Source organism: Pelecanus crispus, chromosome Z, assembly GCF_030463565.1.
Source record: "Pelecanus crispus isolate bPelCri1 chromosome Z, bPelCri1.pri, whole genome shotgun sequence".
Taxonomy (NCBI): Eukaryota; Metazoa; Chordata; class Aves; order Pelecaniformes; family Pelecanidae; genus Pelecanus; species Pelecanus crispus.
The window spans coordinates 23,131,722-23,150,963 of record NC_134676.1 but is presented as its reverse complement, the minus strand read 5'-3'; the positions used below and the strand labels follow the sequence as shown (position 1 = coordinate 23,150,963).

The 19,242-nt window shown below is 45.3% G+C and overlaps 1 protein-coding gene across 2 annotated transcripts in view; it reads right to left on the bottom strand.

Annotated features, from left to right (window-relative positions):
• ZSWIM6 (zinc finger SWIM-type containing 6) overlaps positions 1-17,829 on the bottom strand; it is a 114,031-nt gene extending 96,202 nt beyond the window's left edge. For both annotated transcript variants that reach the window (XM_075726201.1, XM_075726202.1), the window contains exon 1: positions 17,319-17,829. In XM_075726201.1, the coding sequence (XP_075582316.1) occupies positions 17,319-17,829 (511 nt within the window). The remainder of the gene's footprint in view (positions 1-17,318) is intronic.
• Positions 17,830-19,242: the final 1,413 nt, after the last annotated feature.

Sequence of the window (19,242 nt, the reverse complement as noted above, 5' to 3'; positions counted from 1 at the left end):
CCATCTTCTGAGGAAATACATTCTTTCCTAAGCGACCAGGCTGAGTGAAGCTATTCCAGCTTTCAGGTGAGGCTGCTGCTTTGTGTTCTGTTCACTTTCTCCATATGCATCAAATTAAAGCAGGCTTAATCAAGGTGTGCCAAATCATATTCAGAATAAACCAGAATGCAGAAAGATTAAAAAGTTTGCAATCATCAAGAATGTACTTCAAGTTTTTAGCAATTAAGAGTTGAAGGATTTCCAAACGTTCATAACCATTGCATCTAATGAGGTCAGTGTCACATTCGGCTTACAAATACATAGTCTAGATCTCAGCTGTCTCTTCATAATAAACAGCATGGGGTTCAGGTTTGCCTTTGCCTTTTCTTCTCATTACTCCTACGTGGGCAGTGAGGAAGAAAAGGAATTGAACTGAAACCATCATGAAGCTCTATGAGAAGCACAGTGTAGACCTGTATATTCACCACAATTCATCATTCAGTATAGACTTTTTCTTCTTTTAAGGACACCAGTATTTCCAAAACTGACACACTGCTTTGAATTTCTCAATTTAAGTGTCCACAATGGTCTAGGTCAAGAATAGCCATTCCTATCTAAAAGCAAGTTTCACACACATGATTCAAGTGAAGAATGTTCTGAGGCCTCCAAGTAGGCAAGGTTTCAATCATTATGCACAAAACTTCTTCTGTTTTTTTTATTACCTGGTGCAGTGCTATTGTTGGGAAGGTACTATTAAAGGTCACCTCTTAAGGACTCGGACTAGTCAATTTTGTACCTGTTGTTTCTGCCTAAGTATTCTGAGCTAAAACAGATCCAGTACTTGCATCCTGAATCGGTAACAGATTCAACTTGATGGAAGCCCATCAAATCACTGTACACATTCTAAGTTCTTCTGAGACGCATTCAGCAGAAATTGTGGGATAAAAGTAATTTCATGAGTCCCAGCTCCTAGCCTGCACATAATTTAGTCTTTAAAGATGGACACATTTAAAGAGACTACTATATGAAATAAACCTGCCACCTGCACAGCATAACTGGCAGGAACTCTGGCCTGAATTCAAATAGCACCAAAGTAGATAAAACTACACAAATAACTTTAGTAGTAGTAGTTTCTGAATCCAGTGTGACCTCTTCCTTATATCTTCATAATTTAAAATCCAAGAGTTGTCTTCGACTTCTCTACTAGGTCAAACAACCTTGTATAACTTCACACCTACCACAGCAACAAAAACTAGGCACAGGCACAGCTGGTGGCACATTCATTGCTCCACAGAAAGTGCCCTGTGGAAGGTCTCCCAATAGTGACTGGAAAGTAATCCACAGGACTTTATCCACAGGACTTTACCCCTTGGTGGAAAGCAGTCAACTGTCTTTCAGGAAGGTGCAAGATAAAGGTCCGAAGAGAGGAAATTACAGTGAGCAGCTGACATGCAGCAGCTTCTGGCCATGCACCCAGAGGCAGCATTCTCACCTCCAGCTGGTGTGAAGGTATTTACGTAATACTTCTGGAGGGCTTTGGCAAGGATGGCAAGTGCAAGTCAGGATTCCTGAACCAGTTCTGCAAAATTCTGAACTTGTGAGCAAATCTGTATGCAAAAAGCTAGGTACGTTCTTTCGGGTTTTGGTGGTAGACTGTTTTTCACTCAACCCCAGAGCTGTGATGAGAACATCCACTATGAGCTGTTTGTTCCATTAAAAACATCAATCCCAGTAAGTTTTAAGTTTGGCATGTTTGAGGAGGCTCACTCAACTGTAGTGCAAAAAAATCCCAAGTTCTTAACCCTCTTTTAAGTGCCTTTCCAGTAAAATAATGCTTTTTCACTGAGGCACAAAAAGTTTTCCCCAGAGCAGAGACAAAACATACTCAGTTATGAATAAAGTGTAATTTAAAATACCCTTCTAGAGCAACCTGAATCTGTGTCACAATCTTGGATTTGTGCAAATACAGTAATTGAACTACACATATCTACCCATAGCAGATGAAATAACTTAAGAATTTCATGAAGATAAAGGAAGCCTACAAGCACCGTTCCTCTCCTCTTCCCCCACTCAGGTCCCATAAGCCTTCTTGGGATAGCACCTCTTAGACTGAATATAACTTACCCAAGCTTCAAAACTGAACACTTTTGTTTTATTTGACTGTGTTTAAAGGACCTCTTGCATTATTCATGGGGATTGTTCTTTTTCTTATTTGTTAGCTTCATGTGAGCAACAGTACTGTATAGCTCAATACCCTGTTCTGAACTGCCAGTTTCCCCTGATTGTGTTTGTCTACAAAATAGCAGAGGAAGTAGGGGTAGAGGTGGAGGGGTTAAAAGGAAGACAGCCATGAAACCACACTAATTGGTACAAAAGTTGAAGGACTGATACACCTGACTGCTCTTCAGTCTCTGAAATGGAGAAGAGTTCAAGGTGGTACTTCAACAAACCTGGCTTGCACCAGTCATGGTCAGCTTACAAAAGTATCACATTAAACACCTGTGATCAGCCTAAAACATGATTTGACAGAAAGGAGACATCTAATTTTACAAGACTCTTAGCAGGGCAGCAATGGAGCAGGAAAGATACCAGACTAAGTAACTTCACCTTCCTCACATAAATATTTGGTGTAGGAGCTTGGATAAACATGTACAATAAACATCACCTGCAGAGGTTAGGAAGGAACTGGACACTTCAATTAGGGCTGGAGGTCATGCAGGCTCCCTTCCAGCAGGAGACAACCAAGAGAGGTAAAATACTCTGCTTAAGCTCTGTACAACTTAAGGACCCAGCCTCTCACTCACACACACCCTGAAGAGTCCAACAGCCACAATTGTCTAGGCAGACCTGTAGGAGGGCTCTAAGAAGTAAGCAACCCAGATCAATCCTTCCACATCGAAGCGGGCTACTCTGTTGAAAGTGAGCCAGTAATAAGCTTTAAACTCCCCCAGTGCAAGCAGCTGAGAAAGCCAAAGCATCCTCTCCCACACAAGCCCACACAAAACCCCATGAAATTTCTCTTTATGGTAAAGGGAAGCCATTTCTGCCCTGAAAATGGACTCATCTACACTGTGAAGTATGCGACAGGGCTTCCAATGCACTTCTTCCCTCCACCAGTTACGGGCAAGCCTTGTTCTGTGTTAGGTCCATCTGGAATAGATCACACATCAGCTTTGAGTCCTGAAAACAAATCATTTCAGTAAATATGCCTTGCTTACAGGAGCAGCTGTCTGCCATTTAGCTTCCACACTAAGCAAGTTATACAAAAGCACCAACATTTTGCTCAATTGCTGTTCTACTTGGGGAAGCAGTAATGATACTGGAACCCCACAAAGCTATTTTACACTGTCAGTGAGGTCCATATCAAAAGTACTCAGTCTACAAGCAATAAGGGGTTTTTCCCCCCTACATGCCAGCCCTACAAACTCAGCTTGAGATCTCCAAGTCACACTCCATCATCTCCTTCTCAGGCACTACCACCAGTAATAAAGACCATGCAAGACAACTGAAGCATCTGCTACACCACAACCCTGCAGCCTCCAGTGATACTGTTGAGTAGCAACAGATCAAAGTCCAAGAAGCAAAGAGGACACTCCAGCTCATTCTTAGCATTTGCTCAGCAGGCCTAACCAGACAAAAAGCTGTGAACACTTAACTTTAGCAACTGAAGTCAACAGCTATGAATGAAAATAAACATAGAACACGCTATTTGGTCAAACAACTGCATAATAAGCAGAAAAACTGCCTCAAAAGTGTGTTACATATGAATATGCTGAAGCTCAGCACTGTCTCTAAAGAAGAGGAAAGATACATACTTTGAAGGCAAAAGCCTTTTGCAATAGCTATGCAGATATAGAGAGAAGTGAACATGTATGATTGGAGTAAATAGTTAGGTATTTCCTTCCCCTTTCCTGTACTCAAAGTAAACATTTGTCTGGCTTTCTTTTAACCACTGGTGGAGCGTGGGAGGGGTACGCATCACTCGGCCACGGTTTTGTAACACACAAGAACACTGGGGATGAAGAGATGTGGAAGACTGCTCACTCATACAGGCCCAACACACAACATGAGCTCAGAAAAGGCCCATGCTGCTGTCTCTGGAACAAACAGGCTGCCTTTTGCCACAGGTGAATTCCCAAGCACAGCAGCCATCTCCTTTCCCGAGGCAGCAGTCAGGGCTTCATGGACACTTTAAGCCAGTCTAAGTGTGACTGCCACAGAAAGGAGCCCTGCCCTTCTCAGTGCCCCCCTCTTGTAATCTCCTCTCCCTTGAATCAACAGTACCATTTTCTTGGCCAATAAACCAGGTAAAACTCACCCAGCAAGATTTGAATTCATAAGCAGGCCAGTTCTCTGGCTCACCACACAGCTCCACAAACCCTGGCACAAGCTACAAGCTTGAGAACAGCAGTGTCCCTGTGACAGCAACCTGCATTTAAGCCAGCCTAAAGCAAACACATAACTTCAGGGTGAATAACACACAGTGGTCTTCGCAGTGGGTGAAGTTAGCAAATGACAATCGCAAAAAAACGTTCCAAAACACAAGTTTAAGCACAGCAATGTGCATTTTCTGTTCTAAGAGTTACACAATGACGCACAGAACAGTAAACGAGTCACAGCACAGCAAATGAGTCAGTTATTTCATTTACCATATTCATGACTAGAGTGTTTCACAACAGAAAACATTTATTTCAATACGCCTGTTTCATAGTCCATCCCTGGAGGAGTTCACTGAGTGACAAGAGGGAGCAAGTCTGCTGAAATGGGCTCCTGGAGAAGGGCTGCTGCACTCACAACCATGCTTTGCTGCTGTATCAGCAGCTTTCCTTAGGGCAGCAGGCTTGGTCATCCAGGAATGTGCCCCCTCCCTAGAAGAAGGGAGGGGCAAGAGTGATAACACTGCTAAATTGTAACTGGAAATATAGTTTCAACTTCTCTCAGAGTACAGGTTTATGGCCCTTGTCATTTATAATCTTTGTCAGGCAACTTGAAAGAAGATAGACATCAGGCTTGTATTTCAGCTTTAAACCCATATTTACAGAGACCATAGACAACTGGTCTTGGCCTTTGATCAGCACCTTTACAACACAGCCTGGGTTTTGTAGCCCAGTACAAGGCCCTCTGAAGAGCTGACACACACAGCTCAAGCTAATGGAGGCCCAGTATCAATGCACCAGCATGCCCATGTCAGGGCTAATGAGCTGTAAGCACCACACTGGACACTGCCATTAGACACCTACAGCACATATTGCTAACAAACCTGACAACAGCCCGCTGCTCACAAATACTCATTGCTGCATGAAAGCAACTTGACCAAAGGCTCAGCAGTGCTTTCACCTCTGGAAGAGGAGCTGCTTGGTGCCGAGAGCAGGGTGCGAAGGCACTGAGCTCTGTGGGGGATGAGCCCAAAGGTCCCTCGCTCCACCCTGTGCTGAACATGCTCCTGGCAGCTTACACTACTTGTACCCAACCACTGATGGATGATTAAATTGAAGGCTACCTCTGCAGCAGTCCCACCTCCAGCCCACCCTGCAAACATACCCTTCTCACTCTACTTCTGGCATTTCAAACCAGCATCAGCTGCAATACAGGTGGATCTGCTCTGACTTTGTCTTATTCACTCACACCACACTCCCCCATCCCCAGGCTCAGGACATTCATTTCCTCATCAAGGCTGAATGCAATACCACCTCTCCCAGGCTGCCTGGCCCAAAACACAGCTGCAGAGTAACCCCTGCCTAATCAATCAAGCTACATGCATGCTAGGCTAAAATACAGACTTCTTTTTGCACTCTTAGGCTGCTGACCCCCCCACCTCATTCACCCATTAACTTTTGCCTGAAAGTCCTCCCTTATATGCCGCCACCACCACCTGTCCCACATCTTCTCACTACCATGGCAAAGTCATCAAGTACACCAAGGCCTGGGATGTGGTTCTGCCATTGGGCCTTTGCTGGTTCCAGTGCAGTGCATCACACTGGGATGGCTCTTGCCAAGGTCCCCAGTGGAGATCTTTTCTGCATGTGTTTCAGGATTTGGATTCCTTTACCTTTCAGCGCTTAGACAAAGCTATGATTCCTCTCTCAGAACTTCTGACCTTTACTGGCTTTTGCGGTTCTCCTTTTACTTCCTAAAAATCACAGCTTAGTGTCTCATTGCACAGTCATCCTCCTCTGCTTCCTCCTTTCAGCAGATATTTCTCAACACTTCTTAACTTCCATTTGTTATTGAAGGAGGGAGGGGAAGATGGACCTCATAACAAACAGGATTCACTGAAGTGCATGCCCATGATTCACATCTCTTTCTATTCATCCAGTCTAACATTTCACTAGCTATCATTTCACACTTTGAGTAATCAGGAAGTAGCAGCTTTGATCTTACTGCCATCTTGCTCCTTTCAAGCTTACTCTACATGCTGGGAATATTCAGTTTTCTGACCACATCAGCACCCTTCCTCATCCCCCTGTGCATGTACAAGTCCTTCCTTCTAAACCCAACAAAACTTTGGATCTCTTAGCTACTGATATTACAGTACTCACATTTGTTCTGTTTCCAGTCTTTACCATTTATCTTCTACTCGCACCAACATCAGGTTTGTCTTCCACATGGCCTCTTATCCACAGGAAAAACTTCTCCAGTCCTTCTGATCACCGCTATAGCAACTCAGACAGTTCTCTTCCTCTTCCTACTTCCTACCTTTGTCTAAAGAAGTGCCTAATAAAGCTATGCATCACTCTATCAGATTCCTGTCTTTCCTCACTGCACCCCCCATTCTTATTCCCAGGTCAGCACAATATATAGCCCTGGGGCGGGGGGGAAATCTGTTGTTCACAAGTCTGGGTACCACGAATATTCACTCCTGTGGGGAAAAAAAGATAAGGAAACACATCTTTTTGCAATATACAATGCTTTAATATTAAGCCATTTATTGCCTGTTGAAGAGAATTAAACAACAACTTGACTGTGGCTTATAGTAAAAGAAATTCAGTTATATTCTATGATCTTAATGCATATTTAACTCTGTGAGTAACTCCATTTCAAACAGTTGTACAAAATGAAGTCAATGGTTTTATTTTACCACTGTAATGGTGAAGCCTCCACAATGACTCAACAGAAATAGCTTCTGCTTCTGATAAACTACAATCCAAACACCCTTCAAATAAATAGACATCCAGTGCTTTCTGAAAAACAGAGCATTTCCTTCGTGCGTCAGACATATCTTAGCCGTAAAATTGAAATTGGGACGTAAGGTTGAAAAAAAGAGAGTGAGAGAATACCCACTTCATAATTTTAAGCATATTTTACAGTCTCAAAAGCTACAGGACAGCTAAGTTACAGTTTACCAGCCTGCTTTCCATTTTGAAAGATTTGTTTCATTTTGTAGGAAAGAATCTATCAGTTTCCATGCCTTCATGAATACCTGCTGAAAGTAGACTATATTGAGGGAACAGTCATTCAGACTATACCCTCCTTAAATACACCTCTTCAGGGATCTATTGAGATCTTTGACCTCTACCTTATCTCAGGCATCACCACTTCCCCGTTTCTCTTCCTAGCCTCTCATCTATAAAGATCAACTTGGCATTGTACCACTTCTCTTCAAGCACATATTATTCAATGAGCCAAACTCTTGTTTACTCCTAAATACTTCTTCACTCCTGCCACCAAACAGCCACTTATATCAACTACACATCTACCTAGAAATCAAGCCTGTAAATTATTGCCAGGATACATGACAATGTAAAGTTCGATCACTGAAAACTATCAGTAAAACTAAGTTGTATGCTGCTTCTAAAATTTTTAAGTAGCACTAGCAAGTTACTCTCAGCTTCCTTATCCCATGAGACTGCCATGGTGTTTGTTACATCAAGTCCCATTCCTAGTCACTGCCTACCATTCACGCATTAGTAGTGCATTTAGCTGAAGTCACCTCTATTAATTCATGCATTTAGATTTGGCCAGGAAAGCTGCATGATGGCACTCTCACATATCATGGTTTGCAATAATAAAAAACTAAAACACAGCTACACACTTTGCGTCATCCTCACCCTCTGCTCTAAAAGAAGCAAACTTTAAGTTTCATGCTTCCGTGTAATATAGCTACATTAAATCCAGACACAGATACAGGATATAATAGACTTGATATTTTATCCCCAAGACACTAACTGTAGTCAGTTTGCAAGGTTTCAGTTTACAACCTAAATCAATGGGGGCACTGAGACTCATTTTGCATGTACAACAGCAGCACAGCCAGTTGTCCCAGTTGTCATTGGTCATAACACAGTATTTCAGAAAAAGTGTTCCAGGTTTGCTTCCTTTAGCTAATATATTAAACAATTCATTTAGACTACCGTTTTTTTCCCTGTTCTTGAACTTTTAAAATCAGCAGACTCAGCAGAATTGTCTTGAACAAGCACAAGCCATGTTTAACACAGTCACTGAGGCCAGCTTTGTAAATATGCAAACAAAGTGTTTTACTAAGACTACTTTTCACCCTCCTAAAGCAGTGCATTGTATTCCACAAACAGGAGAAGAAAAGCAGGTGCTTCATTAAGGCAACTGCCATGCAAGTCATCAATAGCTTACTATAAGGTTCTCCGCTCAAGTTTGCTGATTTGGTCATGTTTTCCAGAAGATTCCAGGAAGATTATCTGTAGGCATATTTGTTAATAAACTGTTAACACAGACATTTTATCTGCCATCCTTTTATAGCCAAAGCTGCAGGTAAGTGGCAAACATGACCAACCACCAAGCATACGAAACGCCGAACACCACACTACCTGCATTTATTTATACTTTCCATAAACATACTATCAATGCCATCATTAATCACTGTATATGGATTGGTGCTCTATGAGCTTTAGGCCAGACAATATCAAAGATGAATGTAGACATTAAGTACTACTAATAAAGCTCACCAGCTGCTCTTGACAAGGATAAGCTAGAAGCTGATTTGCTGAAGAGAGTGTGTTCTACCACTATGCCTTGCACACATAGCTGAACACTGCTATGCAGGGAGAAGGCAGGCCACTAGTATAAAATGAGAAAGAGTCAAACTTTAAGCATAAGGAAACAAATCCAAGAGAGCCACTGCTGGTAAAAGCCTTTAACCCAAAACCTTGCTTTTGAGACAAGTTTAAACATAAGACAATAACTAGGATACATGCAAACTTGATCATCTATTCTATTACATTTGTCTCACACTTTATAAAACAATTTATCCAATTTTAAGTGCCTCAATGGTCAAATGTTCTTTATTTCATTAGTCAGTATAAATTAAACATTGTAGTCAGCTGCACAGTTCCTGCACTGTATTTGCATTACTACCGGCTGTCAGTAACCAGTTAGCAGTTAAACTTGGCGTAAGTACAACAAAAGTGTCTCATTTCTTAGAAGTCATACAGCTATGCAGCATTTGATTTTCCCAGCCTTTAAAACGGTCATTTGAACGCAATTAACTTTTGTCCAAAAAAGAAAAGATACGATAAAGATATATATTAATGCCGCCTTCTGTGAAATTTCTTTGTATTATGCCATTTTCCTCCACTTACTTTTTCCAACAATCCCATAACATATTAAAGGTCTGACACCAATTAACAATGAAAGATGACTTATGTAAACAGGCAGATTGTTAAATAAAGCAGGACAAAAGGTAAGTCACCTGAATTTTTAGCACATTAATTCAGTAAATGAGCTTCCTATTTATCTGATCAGCCAGCTCTACTAGTGCAAATTTAAACTTACTGACAGGTTTTACTGCATCCTTCCAATTAACGCCAGACCTTCTCAGCCATTCCCCCTGCATTTCCAAAGCAAAAATTTCCAGATATTTCAAGACTGTCAAATGCACTCACTTGCAACAAGGAGTAGAGGGTTAGAGTAAAAAATAAAAAAAGTTTAAGCTCTCCTTTTTAAACTGTGTGATGGTACACATCACAACTACCTTAAAATATACTTTAAACACTGTTAAAGACTCACTACTTTCACAGTCTGTTTTTCGTCTTTCGGAAGGGTTTACTAAGGTGTTGGTAAAAAGCCCACATTAGGAGAGACTTCAGTCTATACTAAATTGTGTCAAACCAGAGAAAGTCTTCTTTTTGTACGACCACTCAGCTCCCACAGCAGGCCTTTTATCAGTTCTGACTTAACCACAAAGGAATTCGCTACACTGTAGTCACTATTAGAAGGCTACACTCCCCTGGTCTGTTTGCACATTTGCAGAATTAAGTCAGGAAAAAGAACTATTTTAAGATAGTGACTTGCATCACAAGTTTTCCAGACATCCTGGTCTTCAATAGCGGGGCCAAGGCAACAGAGACTGGATGCGTATTGCTACTTCATCAGAGGACAGCAGGGTAATGCACCGCAAGGGCATCACATAAATCATGGTAATTGGCATGCAGCTGGAAAGAGAATGCAAACCAGCATACAGTACCAGACGACATCTCTAGTGATCCAGGTCACAGAAGGTTATGAAGCCATGTCAAGGGCTGCATATATATCCAGCTGAGAAAACCATTTTACATAGGTAGTCTTAGATAGTAAACCGAGAGGAAGAACTGGAAGTTCAAGGAGACAGATCTCAGAACAACAAGTGCAGTTGTTGGACAGTACTCAAGTATTCACATGCTGTCAGGCTGACTGCATTCCAGGCAATCAGAATTCGCATTAAATCTGTACCCTTGTTGCACATGAAAAGCTTTTTAAAATTTCAAATTAGTTCCTGTCACAGACAGCATATTCATAAATTAGGATAGCTTTTGTCAGTTAAAATAGTGTGGTCTTTTTTTTTCTTTTTTTAAAGATGCAGTAAATTCTCCCACCTAATCCCCAATGAAAACCAGTTAAAGAGAAAGCAAGTTGAGGGATGTCAGCTGCATTCCTATACTACCATAACTTTGCCCTCATATTTTGTTACACTACTACAAAACTTCACAATTTGTCTTAACATAACTAGATTACCTAGACAGCATGTGACATTAAAATTGAACGCATGCAGACAATCTTATAGCGTGCCATCTAATATACATTATCTTTCATCAGTAAAAACTGCTATACGTGATAATATACTTTTCACTCGAAGTGGGTTATTTTTTTAAATTAGAACTTTACCAGAGTCTTATGTAAGGGTTCAATTCTAACAGGTTCACAAAAAAAAGGAAGTGATACAGCAAAACACAGCAACTAGCTCCTGATTTTTAAGGAGACCAGTTCGTCCAATGCTGACTTAAACAGTATTAGCCTACCCTCACACAGAGATTTTGCTTTTAATTAATTGTTCATCTCTGAAAGTTAGAGTACAGGGAGAGCGCAAGCACACACAGGCATCAGTTGCTGGCATGACAACTGGCTCAAATTCAAGAATTGCTACATACCAAAACATCTGATCATATACAGAGACAGAATCACTTTCTAAAACAGAAAGCAAGCTTTGAAAATGAAAATTGTTTTCTCAGAAGTGAGGAAAGCCTTGAAGTTAGGGGGAAAATGAAACATGAGAAAACATGAAGACTGACCTAAAACAAACAATGAAAAATTTTTTTACATCAACCCAACACAACACTTTTCTATAAAAGATTCCTTGTTTTAGAAACTGCGATGGGAAGCAATTTACAATTCATTTTCTCCTTAAAAACTAAATAAAGTCTAGAGTATTACAGACACTGTCCTATTACATTATCCTACTGTTCATAATTACACAAGTACAAAGTTTTATTTTCATATCTTGAAATCACTCTAAAATGCTTACTTTCTCTTGAAATCCAGATTAGATATTTTTAGAAAGACTGAAAAAAGGCAGGAGCTGGTTTACAAAGTTTTCCATATGGAGTGATCTGGTCTTGAAAGAAAGCTTTTCTCCTTCTTTTCCCTCCCCCTTTTTTTTTTTAGGGTTTCCAAAGAAATTATTCAAGGTCAAGGATAGTACATCAGAGCACACACACTGAAAATAGCTTGCGCGTTCCCTAATTAATGCACTGCATTCCAAATCTAACAAGGAAACTGGAATGCATTCAGATGTCTCCCTTTCAGGAAGAAATATTTAAAAATGAGTTTACTTGTTTCTGTTCCAGAACTGGGAAATATTGGTAGTTATTTCTTAAAGCACACTGAAACTGGAATCAATGAAGATATTTTCGCAAGACTCTATTCATCTTGGAACTAAGTCAAAAAAAGTCCAGCAAAAAGTCAGACATCATTTGTTTACTCCCCTACCACAATATTGTATTAACAAATCAAGTCATACATTCCTAACCAAACCCCAACATCAGGCCGACTGCAGAAGAAACCATGCTTGTTCCTTTGACATGTCAGCAGATAAACTTCTTGTCCTCAAACAGGCAGAGTTTAACACAACCTTTTCCCTTTGGAAAAAGGTCACTACGCATACCAAGACAATTTGGTATCACAGGACACCAAGAAGTTAATGCAAAACACAGTGTTTGTATCTCCACAAATGACAGGCTTCGTTTTGTCACACAACTTAGTATTACTTGCATTAATTTTTTTTTTTTTTACTAAATCCATGTGTTCTACAGGTTTCATCAACAATTAGATCTATATCACATGTCAGTGAAGATCATCATGTCTGCTAAAAGGCAGATTTCAACTCACAGCACAAAAACATTTGTGCCAGCTTTGCTAATAAAATACTCAGTGTGGTTTTATCACCAGGAAGGTATTTCACATGATACTGTTGGCACTCAAACAACTAAACCTTGAAAGGAGAGGAATTACATTTGTTTTATTTGCTCCACAATTTCACATTATTTTGAATAAAGATAGCTAGAAAGAACAAAAAAATATTAACTAGACTCATCATCCATTAAAAGGACATGAAATTTGCTGACTACAATACACATTCAACCGGAATTATAGTACAGTTACCAACATGGTCTTGTGTAAAGCTGTCTCTTCTCCCTGGTGAAAATATGGCTTCTCCTGGTTTTGAAAGCAATCACCAAATTTTAGCTCATATTTAAAAAGGAAGGGAAAAAAAAAAAGAAAAGAGGGGGAATAATCAGCTGTAACAATAGGTGATAAAAGCATCTCTGAGTAAGAAGATAAATACTTCTCATTAAAAGAAAACTGGGGGGGAATCACAAGTCTTAACTTCATTTAAGAGTCAACGAAAGAAACATCCAGGAGCTCCAACCATTATTTTACACTTGAGAAATTTTACTTCGTTTTTCTCTACGAAGCATTTTGCTTACATCCCCCAATCACGTATCACCAACAGACTTCAGAAAAACAAGTCTGTAGCTCCACACTGATGATGCTGTTCAGCTGGACCCCCTTCCACAGACAAGGCAGTTTTCTAGCTCACAATACTAACATTAAATTCTAGAGCTGTGGTAAGTGCCAGTCAATTAATTCTTTACATTATTTTCCTTCCCTAGGAGTCTCTTCCCTCCAACTCACTCCCTTGCCATTCATACCTAAGAGGCATGACTACCATCATTACAAAAGCCTCATGCTGCCATGGAAAGGATGGTAAAGCCTTAAAGGAAGACCTGTATGAGCAAGCAGGGTCTATGCAACAAAGACAAACCGACCTCAAATTACAGACAGACAAGGATACTCTAGGAGTACTTATATGACATATCAAAAAACCACTTCAAGTACTTCTAATGTGGCTGCAGCTACAGCAGTAAAGCTGAGCTTTACAGCACTACAGCGAAGGCAGTCTCCGTCTTTCCCCAAGCAAGAAGAGTCATACCAGCAGAGGCACAGGGTTTTTTTTTTTTTTTTCTTCTCCTAGAATAGCTGCATTAAGGGCTCTCACCAGGTCAACTGTGCTATTGAGGGATCACACCTCTTCCTAACCTTGACAGCCACAGCTGTGACGACAATACAGTACTGTATACTAATTCAGGACTAACCTCAGAAACCAAATATACACTTTACTGTCTAAAACCGTCTGCTCACTCATGGCATCTCCACAAATTCAGCCAAATGAAACAGTCAATTTCTAATTTTCCTTCCAGATTGTTGTATTTACTCACAAAGTGCTTTCATGTTTAGACTGTAATTTTTACTAAAAATACTTGGTTTGAAATAAATGAAAAACATATATGGTAGAAAAAGCTCTGTTTTATGCAGTTGAAAAGGTTTGCTTTAGGAGCGCGCATTCTGTACTTTTTTAAAAAATAAACTAGAAAAGAAAATCCTTCATGTCTAATTGAAACATATCAAAAAGCTATAAAAACATGAATAAATTAGATGCAAATGGAATTTTGAAGCCAACTTTGGAGAAAAATATTTCAAAATTAAGTAATGCTAATTGTTATGATAGGACAGTATCATTCAACTTCAAAATAGGCTAGCAGACAACTTTACTACTTGATTATTAAGAACACCATTTGTGCATCTCACTAATGTCATCTTCCTTTTATTTAGGATTTTCTCTTCATCACACATAAGAGATTAGGTTGGGGGGTGGGGGGGCACAAAGCAGCATGAAATTAAGATTTTTAGCAGATCACAGACACAAGATTTTTGAAATTCTCCCGTTTGAAATGAGCTGCCATGATAAAATTGTCTGAATGTTTATTCAGGGCTAGACTGAAAAAAAAAAAGAAATGTAAAATTCAGAAGCAAATGGTCCCATTTAACTACCACTGCACCGAAATTTATGCACATCCCTCAGAAATCAAATCTTGCATTCCCTGTTTATAGTAATAGTTAGAGTTACAAGTAAGGCTGTTAGAATTGATATGTAATAAAACGTACTTTGTCCAATAACTCCACTTTTCCATAGTACAATAGTAAACATTTACAGAGTTTCCATTACTCATACTGCAAAGAACATAAGTTCACATTTATATGGTCACTAAACATGCACTTACATAAACTCAACGCTAACTTCTGCTCAATGCTACATATTCAGCCATACTATATGGAACCAATTCCATTCTCCACCCAATGTAACTCACCCCAGTCAAATTGGCCTTAACAGTTGCACCTTTCTGCTTCACAAGGAATACCCTGCCAGCAAGAGCCAGCCCCAACGACAGAGCTACCTGCCCAAATTACACAAGAACTTTCCTACAGCAGGACCCAGCCTACCCAAGTGCCCCGTGACTCCTCACCAGACAAGCCAGAGGCCTCTGTCAGAACAACTGACATGTTTCATATCACCAGTTTCCACTACTATTTTTGTGCAGCCTTCCAAAGGAGGCTCACATAAGGTTGGGGAAAAAACCAAAACAAAACCAAAAAACCACAAAGCAAATCTGCAGCAGTAGGTATAGCATTTGTTTGGAATGTGTTTAAGGGCTCCAGAAGCAGCAGTCAACACTTCAGTTGTATTTATGCATATTTTCTTTCTTCACATTGACCCTTGCCAACATTACTCAGTGCCCCCCCCCGCCTTTTGAAGCCATACAAAAAGTTACTTTTTTTCCTTTCACAACTACTCACTGAGGCCTATTCCACTGCTGAAAGCAAGTGAAGCAAAGCCCACGCTGGGTGTCTGTCTCCTAGAGAAGATTGCATCTTTTATTTATCGCCCCTTGGCTTTATTTTCACAGCGAATTCCTGGCTTAAATGTAATCAGCCAAGAAACCCTCCCTATGTGCACTCCTGTCATTCCTCATCGCTTGCAAACAAAATCAAGTGCAAGCAAAAGGGGGAAAAAAAAAAATAATCTCAGCACTGCCAACCAAACTAAAAAAGCTCTACTTCTGGTTTTGCCACTCCAGAGGAGCCACAGATGCGCCTCAGACCTTTGCAAAGAGAAAGCCAAAGGATGAAACTTACAAGAAAGTTAATTAGATTAAAAAAAAAAAAAAAAAAAGAAAGATTGAACTCCCCCTAGGCAGAAGGGAAGGGCACTGAGCCTAGGAGCAGGGACACGGCTTCCCTTCGGGGAAAAAAAATTGATGGCACGTTTGCAAGCCGCCCGCCAAGTCAAACCCGCAGTACGCAGGACCGAGGGGTTTTTTTTTGGGGGGGGGGGGGGGGGGGGCGGGGAAGGGAATCCCGGCGTGTCCCCCCCACACACCCCGAGCCGCCGCCGCTAACAAAAGGCGAGCAGCAGCCTCTTTTGTCTGGCTTCCCCTTTTCGGGGAAGGAGGAGGAGAAGCGACAGAAAACTGAGGCGGGGGGGGGGGGGGGGGGGAGAGGAAGGACACAAATAAACATGAAAATACAGAACAAAGTGGCCCAGTCGCACAAAGAGCATCATCCACCGGCGGGGGGGGGGGGGCTGTCTGCCGGGGGCGGCTCCCCCCCGCCCCCGGCAGACAGCCCCCCCCCCCCCAAAAGTGGGGGGGTACGCACCTCTGCAGCCCTTTAAACACAGGCAGGGAGGAGTTAACCAGGGGCGCCCGCAGCGGGTGAAGAGCAGCGGCAGGCGGCGGGCCGGGGGCGGGGGCGGAGGAAGAGGGGCGGCAGGGAGGGGGGTATTGTTCCAGGAGGAAGATGAGCAGCTCTTCCCCCCCCCCCCCCCCCTTGTCACGAAGCGGCTCATCCCAAAGCAACCCACACACACACACAAACCCCCCCCAGGCGGGGCGGATCGCGCCCCCCCCCCCCCCTTCCTCCGGCTCACCGCCGCTGCCCTAGAAATGCCTTTGTTCGCGGATCACACCCCCCCCCCCCCCCCCCCCCCCCCGCACACCCGCTGCCGGGGTCTCGCACCGCTTTTATGTCTTTATTTTGGACGGCGACGCATCCCGCCCCCCCCCCCCCCCGCCGCCCCCCCTCCGGCTCCTTCCCCCGCCGGCCGCCCTTCTGCTGATTCATTTCCACCGGCGGTCCCCCCGGGAGGGGGGGCGGGGGGGGGGGGCGGCATCTCCTCGCTATTGTGGCTCGGGGTAAGGCGATGACCCGGATTACCGGGGGTGGGCGCTGGGAGGGGGCAGAGCCAAGCGGGATTACACGGGCGAGATTACCGGGAGCGGGCACGGCGCGGCTGCGGGTCGCGGGGGGGGGGGGGGGGGAAGAGTTAAAGGGCCAGGCGGGGGACGGCCGGCCCGGCGGCGGGGGCCGCGTCCGTGTCACGGAGCGAGGGAGTTACTGCCTGTCCCGGGTGGCAGGGGGAGGAGACCGGCGGAGGAAGTTGCCCGGCCCGCATTACAGCCGGGGAGCGAAGGGGCTCGTACGGGCCGGGCGGCGGGGGGCAGCCCCCCGTCCGCGCCGCCGCCCCCCCCCCCCCAGGGGCTGCCGGGGGAGGCTCCGGCCGCCGGGGCCGCGCAGGGAGGGCAGGCGGGAGGCGGCCCGGCGGCCGGCAGGCGGGTGACACGCAGGGGGAGACCCGCGGCGGGGGAGGCCGGCGGCGCCCTGCCCGGGCGGCGGCGGCGGCCCGGCTCCGGAGCGCGGCCCCGCCGGTGACTCACCGACTTGCAGCACGTTATCGACGCAGCCGCCGTCGAGCAGAGCGATGCCCCTGCGGAAGGGCAGGCGGTTCTCGTCGGCGGCAGCGGCGGCGTCCGCCGCCCCGCCGGCCGCCGTGGCGGCCCCCCCGGGGGCGGCGGCGGGGTCCTCGGCGCCGGTGTTGAAGGAGGAGTACATGCAGATCTCCCTCTCGCTGCGGGGGAAGGACCAGTAGACGATCCTGCGCTGCACCGGCTCCGGAATCCGCTCGAACCGCTCCTCCACCCGCTGGAAGGGCCACTTCTCCGCCACCTTGCGAGCTGCGATGTCCAGCAGGGACTCGGGGCTCTGGGTCTTGCCGAGCGGCAGCAGCCCCAGGGCGGCGGCGGCAGCTGCGGAGGAGGGTCCGGCGCAGAGCGCCCCGCTGCCGGGTCCGGCGCCGCCCGCCCGCTGGCCCGGCCTGCACCCCGAGCCATAGCCGGGTCTGCAGCAGAGGCGCTTGGCGGGGGGAGGGAGCTGACCGCGCTCCGCCATGATCGCGCCGCTTCTAAGCAGACAGCGGAAGTGGCTGTACCCTATAAAGGGCTGCAGGAAGGCAGCGAGCGGCCGCCAGCCACGCCCCCTTCGGCCCTTATATGGAGATAGGGGCGGGGCCGGACGCCTGGCCAACGGCGGGGAGGGGGCGTGGCCTTATGCAAATCGCCGCCACAAACGTAAATAGAACGGCCCGAGGACGGCGCGCGCGCCTGCCTCCCCCCCCACACACACCTCCCTGCGCCTTCCCCCCGCTCCCCACCGTCACACACACGCACCACACCTCCCCCCCCCCCAAAAAAAAAAAATCACCACCCCAGCTGATGTCACGCGCGCGAGCGCCCGGGCGCGCCCCTGGCGCGCGTGGTGGGAAGAAGGGGGCGTGGCCGGCGACGCCCCCCCCCACCCCCCCAAACACACACACACACACCCCCCCCCGTTCCCCCTTTCCCGCCATATTAGGAATGGAATGCGGGGGCGGGGCCGCCGCGGCCTCAACCCCGTCACCTCTGCTGGGAAAGCCGGCGGGTGGGGAGCGGGGCGCCTCGCAGCTGGGAAATACGGTAACGCCTCCGGCGCCTCGGGGGGCAAGTGGGAGGGGGCCCACGCGGGGGAAAAGGCCACGGGCTCCTGCCACGGGGGAGGGGGCTGAAACGGGCTTCGCCCGTTTCAGCCCCCTCCCCCGTGGCAGGAGCCCGTGTGGGTGTCATTCCCCCCCTCCTCAACGCAACCCGGCGCGTACCCCTCTATTAGAGTCATTACGGTAGCCGCGGCGCGCCACGGGCGGGTTTGCAAAGCCCGGTGCCAGCAGCCGGCGACCGGTTCGCTTCGTAGATGGTCCAGCTTGGAAGGGCTCCGGTAGCCCAAGGGGAAGGGCTTGGTCGCCACAGACCCACGGTGAGTCCATTGGGCGCAATTAGCGCGTGTGCCCGCCCGTCGGAAAGGTTTCCTGCGAAAGGGCCGGTGCTGGGCGCCTCTCCCGCTTAATAAATTTTTTTTTTTTTTAGGAAAGCGGTGCGTTTGCAGCAGAGCCTGAAGTCGGAAGGATTCTTCTCATTTTTCTGCGTGCGTTGCAAAACGTACCGTTCGGGATCGTGCCGTCTCCTCAGATGAAATGGCCTTCCTGGAAAAAAAAAAAAAAAAAAAAAAAAATTAGGAGCAAATGAACGGCAGCGGCAGGCTGAGGATATCAGACTCCTGCGTAGCACTGGGTAAATACCAAACGCTGCCTCTGCTTGTAGCAGGGGGTTATGGCCCTAATTGCAGCCACGCCGCTAACCTAAAATATTCTGAAAATACTATGCGGTACGGATCAGGGCTGGCAAATAAAGCCGGTGCCGCCTTTCCTATGGAGAGAGACTTTGATGTGTCATTTGAGGACAATCGGCATTTTTTTGTTGATCAAATTATGTT